Source organism: Balearica regulorum, chromosome 25, assembly GCF_011004875.1.
Source record: "Balearica regulorum gibbericeps isolate bBalReg1 chromosome 25, bBalReg1.pri, whole genome shotgun sequence".
Classification (NCBI taxonomy): Eukaryota; Metazoa; Chordata; class Aves; order Gruiformes; family Gruidae; genus Balearica; species Balearica regulorum.
The window spans coordinates 5,213,023-5,218,950 of record NC_046208.1 but is presented as its reverse complement, the minus strand read 5'-3'; the positions used below and the strand labels follow the sequence as shown (position 1 = coordinate 5,218,950).

At 47.5% G+C, this 5,928-nt stretch overlaps 1 protein-coding gene across 2 annotated transcripts; it reads right to left on the bottom strand.

Annotated features, from left to right (window-relative positions):
- Positions 1-837: 837 nt before the first annotated feature.
- On the bottom strand, positions 838-5,710 carry SNRPC (small nuclear ribonucleoprotein polypeptide C). Of its 2 annotated transcripts, none has more exons than XM_075775834.1 (6): positions 5,460-5,710; positions 5,156-5,198; positions 4,598-4,706; positions 3,243-3,335; positions 2,491-2,595; positions 838-1,231 (listed from the first exon to the last, which is right to left on the bottom strand). In XM_075775834.1, exons 1-6 carry the CDS (start codon positions 5,465-5,467, stop codon positions 1,107-1,109), a joined length of 483 nt encoding a protein of 160 aa, XP_075631949.1. In that variant the 5' UTR covers positions 5,468-5,710; the 3' UTR covers positions 838-1,106. The 2 variants fall into 2 exon arrangements, with proteins under 2 accessions (XP_075631949.1, XP_075631951.1); XM_075775836.1 differs by having other exon boundaries at positions 3,243-3,332; positions 5,460-5,707.
- Between the last annotated feature and the right edge of the window lie 218 nt (positions 5,711-5,928).

The window sequence follows — 5,928 nt, the reverse complement described above, 5'->3', positions numbered from 1 at the left end:
ACAAACTCCTAAAAATATAATTGCTAAATGATCGGACTGTCCTGTCCCACAGCAGACGGCAACTCTGAAAGGGAGCCGTCGCAGTTCTGCTAACCAAACGCTTTCTTGTAAGATGCAAATCACTCCCACGCTTTTGTATTAGATGCAAATATGTCAAGAATGAGTTGGACAGCTCTCCAGACAGGAATGGGTGACAACCAACTTCCACAGAGCAGCTGGCTATGCAAACAGAATAAATTCTTTTGATTCAATTGGAATTGTGCACCTGCATTATGTATGGCTCATGAAAAGCAAAATCCTTTTAATAAACTAAAGGGCCTGGGATACATCTTCGATAACGCATTCCTTTATGCTAAGAAAGAACCGAGCGTTAATAACTACCCACTCAACAACTCCAGTTAAATGTGTCTCAGTAGCAACAAAAAAAGCAGAAATAAGTTGGCAGCATCAAAACAATTACTGTAGCCCTTTAACAGCGTCGCTTTGCTTCCCTCAGTGGAGAATCAACATTTTATTAAATTCATCCTGTTTTGTGCCAGTAAAGTCACTTAATGTTGCAGCCTCCCCAGTTAGAGATATCACTGCAGTCTTTTCTGTTGTCACCTTTTTTCCCCCCTCTCTCATTAAAATCACACACACTTGTTTTGAAACAAGAATTCAAGATGCCAATAGTAATATATCTCTTAAGGGGTACGAGATGAAAAAGAGAGACTACCTAAGGACTAAGGAAAAAAAACCACCCTGAAAATATCTGGGTAAGACAGGTAGAGAGGGAGCAAAGAAAAGGGACATCTCTTTCTGCCAGGCTGAAAAACCGCACATGGAGTAAGGCTCAGAAGATTCTCCGTATGTAAACCAGCATCAATGTTTTATTGTTGTGTTTTACGATTCAATGGGGGGGGGGCACGGAATACAAACAAAAAACCAGACCAGGTACAAAAGCATCAGTCCAGTGTGCATCTGGGTCAAACCATCTGCAATCTGAAGTAACAGCGGAACTCTTCTACACACTGTTTGAATACAAAATCCTAGGGACACAGGCCTATGGTATTTTATCATATGGAAGATTAGAATATGAAAAAGAAAAGGCAGCTCCATTTCCACCTTTATCTGTCTGGACGGGTCATTCCTGGCCTGGTTGGCACCATCATGGGTCTGGAGGGTGGTCTCATCATCGGGGGCCCTGGCATCATTGGCATGTGTCCTCCCATCGGTGGCCTCATCCCTGGAGCTGCAAGGGGAAAGAGAGGATGTTTGGGAAGAGCTCTTGGGAGTGGCGACCGCCAAGTCACATCAATACGGCGTACGGGTTCTCTCCCTGACCATCCAGGGAACTTTCGTTTTACAAGTGCGAAGCTGGCCGAGATGGATTACATTTCCCTGAAGGACATTAGCGATTGGTAGTGGAAGAACCAAGTTCCCAGGTTAGATGCCCACTTCTGACAATATTCACTGATAAACTATTGTCAGCCACTCAAAAGAGACACTAGCTTAATTACTGAATTGGGAAGTTCATTTGGAAAAAAGTATGAAATCATCCAGTTGTACTTCTTACAGGCGGGTAACAGTATTCCCAAAGAAAAGCAGGTGCTCTAAAAAGCATTGAAATGATTGTTTCCATCCAACTTCTCCATTTATTTTCAGGCAGCCACTACGCTGCCTAATATGGCAGATTATGCATGTATTTTGTGCCTTTAAAAAAAAAAAACTAAAACCAAAAACACTTAACAGTTTCTACCAGCAAGACAATAATTGCAAAGACACTTCACTACTTTTAGTGTGCACGCATGTATTCCTTGCAAGCCTGGTTCCAGTAACTGCTTCAGTAAGATGCCCTCTGAGAATTCTTCAAATGCCAGTAAGCTCAAAACCAGAATGGATCAAAGACATTTTAGTTTGCCTTTGCGGTTCTGAAAAAACTTTTTAAGGCACACCGTTTCTCTGGGACACATTATCTCAAGACATTTTAAATAATAAAATTCATTTAGTGCTAAAATGTAACCCTTGTGCAAAAGCGTAAGCACTGCACAGAATTCCTCAATAATTACAAATCGTACTGCTAAGACCAGAGGTAGAAAAGCTACAGTTTACCAGAGCGATAATTTCAGTTGTACAGGAGGACTAGTAACTCTCAACAAGCAGTAAAGGAACTTTAATTAGCAGTTGTAAGACCGTTTTACATCTCATCAGGCAGAGAAAATGGATCAGCAAATGTGCACATATAGTATATGCAAACTGAAATACTTCCACAGCCTGACACTTGGGGCTGCCCATCCATGCTGTGTCTAATACGATGTCTGAAGTGACGCGAGCTGTAAGCTAGAGTGCATCACTACAGCTAGCACCCAAGTACTGCAGCTGCTTCACGTTTTCTGCTGTGCTCCTTTCACAACCCCCTACTGCCCAGCGAGACAGAAAATGTAACCCAAACATCCCGCAAACCCGACCGCGCAGTGCCATGAGTACAGATTTACCCCGTTCCAGACTTACCGGGTCCAACCGGCATCATTCCGGGGGGCGGAGGGCCCATCATTGGCATCATCGGCGGTCCACCCATATGCGGGGCCGGCATCATGCCAGGCCGCGGGGGGCCAGCTGAATACACACACACACACACAAATTGGTTATGCATCTGGCTGCTTTCACATTCATCCACAATGTGCGATGCAAAGTAATTATTAAACTTGACAGGGTATTTTAGTAATTGAAGTGGTTTAGATCACTTTACATCTGCCTGCCTTCATTTTCAACTCTTGACTTTAGATGCCCAAAAAGCGAACCGGAGGAAGAACATGCTGGCTCTTATTTCCAACTTTGCATACCTAATGTAGATGACTACCACATCCAACAGCAGGACTCTGAGCAGAAAGGGATCTCAGCTGTTTACCAGCTGAAGCGCAATAGAAGGTTATCAATCCTATTATATTTAAAAAAAACAAAACAACAAAACCCAACAAAACCCCATGCTGGAAGTCTTAATGAAGCTATCTACATGGCAGCTAACAAGTAATGAGGACGCACACACTTCTATTGATGTACTCAATGTTACTAAAGTAAAACGAACTAAAGATTAAGATGGTTGTTGAACACTCCTACAAAGCATTCTCTTACGTTTTGGTATTCCCAAGCTCAAAATGCCTTAGCTTGATTTCAAGCTAAAAGGACTTTAAAAGGCCAGGAAACATGCAACACAGCTCAAGGGGGCTGCCGTCCCAGTCAAAAACCGTCCAGCTCAGACTTACGGATGCTGGGAGGAGGCGGTATCATGGCTCCTGCAGGAGGTGGTGCTGAGAACGGTGTAGGTGGGATTTTCCCTTGCTGAAATGCAGCCGCTACATTGGGGGGGAAAAGAAAAAAAAAAAAAGGAAAGAAAGAATCCCAGGAGAAAAACCAGTTACTAGGCTGAGGAAGCTCCTGCGTCAATCTTCCGTCTCATGCCACACGGTCAGAGCATACTTCACGTCATGCTGCGTGCTGAGTTGTTCTAACTCTGGAACAAATCCCTGCTTGTCACGGAGGAAGCACCTGATATTCTTGAAGACAATTATTTTAGTAATTACTCCAGCTGAGACTAGAGAGCTCCTTGATGGATTTCACACACCTAACGGGAAGGCGATGGTAGAGAAAATACATCACGTGATTTGCAGCTGCAGCTTTCACCTGGGATCATTCGGTAAAGACACACTGTCTGGGAAATGGTAATAAGGCAGTGAGGTAGGTGACAAAAAGCATGAAAAACATCTTATGTGAAAGGGAAGAAATTCAAAAGACCGGAATTGACTAGGGAAAAGATGTGAAAGTTGGAAGCATCATGAGGAAAACGGACACAAGGAAACGGAAAGAAGCTGCGTCAGGGGAAGGTCAGACGGGACTTTAGGAAAAGGTTGATCACCGAGAGGATGGTTGGTCCCTGGAATGGGCTCCCCTGCTGGACTTGATGATCCGTATGGGTCCCTTCCAATTTGAGATACTCTATGATTCTATCATCTAAAGAACGTTGCCATAAAGTTCATCTAGCATTTGTATTTCTTTTCACAGAGAAAAGAACCATTATTCAGAGGGCAAGTGAGAGGAAAAGAACCCTATAAACTGACAGAGGAAACACTTCACACTTTACTCAAACCTTTAATAGCATGAAAATAAAAAAAAAAATCAGTATCCCATGAGAACTGAGGGCAAGCAACTACAACATTTAAAAAAAAAAGTAGAAATCCATACATTCCAATGTCCGTTCTCCTCTCTTTTGGATTTCTTATTCATGCTTTTTATATACACATGCCACTACCAAAAAGCAAAACTGTGTTATGCGACCTTGTGCGACATTACTAGCAGTGCTAAAGGCGGTGGTATCTACAACTCAGCAACAGTAAACGCCTGCTTGCAACGGCCCCTTGGCAGAGCCCTCGGTCTCTCACGTGGAAGCCCACACTGTGGCGAGTTCAAGATTCAGAGGCTAAGTGAAGTTTTCACTCATGATTCACAGAGCAAAGACTCGCCAGGGAAGCGAGGAAGAATCGACGTGAAAGAAAAGCAGCTAGAGGGAAGACAGGGGAAGGAACAGGAGAACAATCCAGGGTCACAGAAGGATTAGCCTTACTTGTTTTGTCAATCAGGCTCTGAGCTTGTTCCTCCATCCATTTCTGATAGTAGTCTTTCACGTTCTCTTTGTGTTTTCGGCCACTGCAGTGGGTTTTTCTCACAGAGGGCTGAGAAAGATCACACAAACCCAACACTTGCATAACGCCACATAAAACCAAAGTTTACTGAGAACTGTTGTATCATTTCAAACACGTGCTATTCAGCAGCATAAAATAGGTTGGTTTCTGTGCCCAGTCAGAGGACAGGCAAAACCTTTACGTACAAGCTGTAAGTGCTGAGGCTCCAGTTTCAGTAAAAGAGGTGGCCCTAACGCCCAGCAGCTGTCTCCTACCACCTCAGCGCAACACTCAGAGGCGGCCACGAGCGTCGGCTGCCCGCCACTGTTGAGTGCTCCTGACATTCCAGTTCCCCCCGCTCTCGTTCTTTTTTGCAGGGAGGTAGGAGAGGACAGGTAGGACACCACAACATCCCCAGTAACCTGGTTTTAGCCTACACGAGCTTTATTTCACTGCTCTCGATACAACAGAGAAACGAACGCAGAAGATTTAGTACTCACCGAGTCATGGGTGAGGTATGTGTCGCAGTAGTCACAATAAAACCTGAAGAGGGAAACCCCCGGTTATTCAGACGCAGCGATAAAGCACAACCCCTCACAACTGCACCGAACAGCACCCAGGGCTCGGCCTGCCGGCGCCCCAGCCCGCCCCGCGCCCCCCGCTCTCCTCTCCCCGCCCTCCCGAGGCCTCCACGAACACGAGCCGCCCGCCGGGGTCACCAAACCCTTCCCGGGGACCAACGGGCCGGGCCCGGGCCCTGCCTCCCGCCGCCGCCCCCTCGGCTCCGGCCAAGGCCGCGCTCACTTAGGCATGGTGCTCCCCGCCACCGGCGCCGCCAGGAAGTGACGCGCTCACGTAGCGACACCTTCCGCCGCTTGACCTCCGCCGGCTGCCGTAGAACGGACGCACTCCGGCGCTCGACGGCGGCCCGCGAGGGATAGAAGAGGCTGCGGGGGAGCTTCGCGTTTCCCGCCTCACAGGCGGGGCCTGCGCCGCTCCCCTGCGTCACTTCTCCGGTCACGTCACAGCTTCCCCACCCACAAACCTACAGCGGAGCGGGGCTGGGCGTCACGGCCCCGGCCCCGCTCCCGAGGGAACAACGAGCGGAGCGGGCCCGTGGCGGATGTTTGCTGGGCACGCGCCGCGGCGGCTCGTGAGGGAAAACCCTCCCCGTGACGCAGCAGGCTCGCGCTAAGAAGCGGGGAGAGCTCGTTTGCAGTAGAACTGTTAACTCATGCAGGCGCCCCGCCACCCCGCGTGTGTCCCCCCGCCC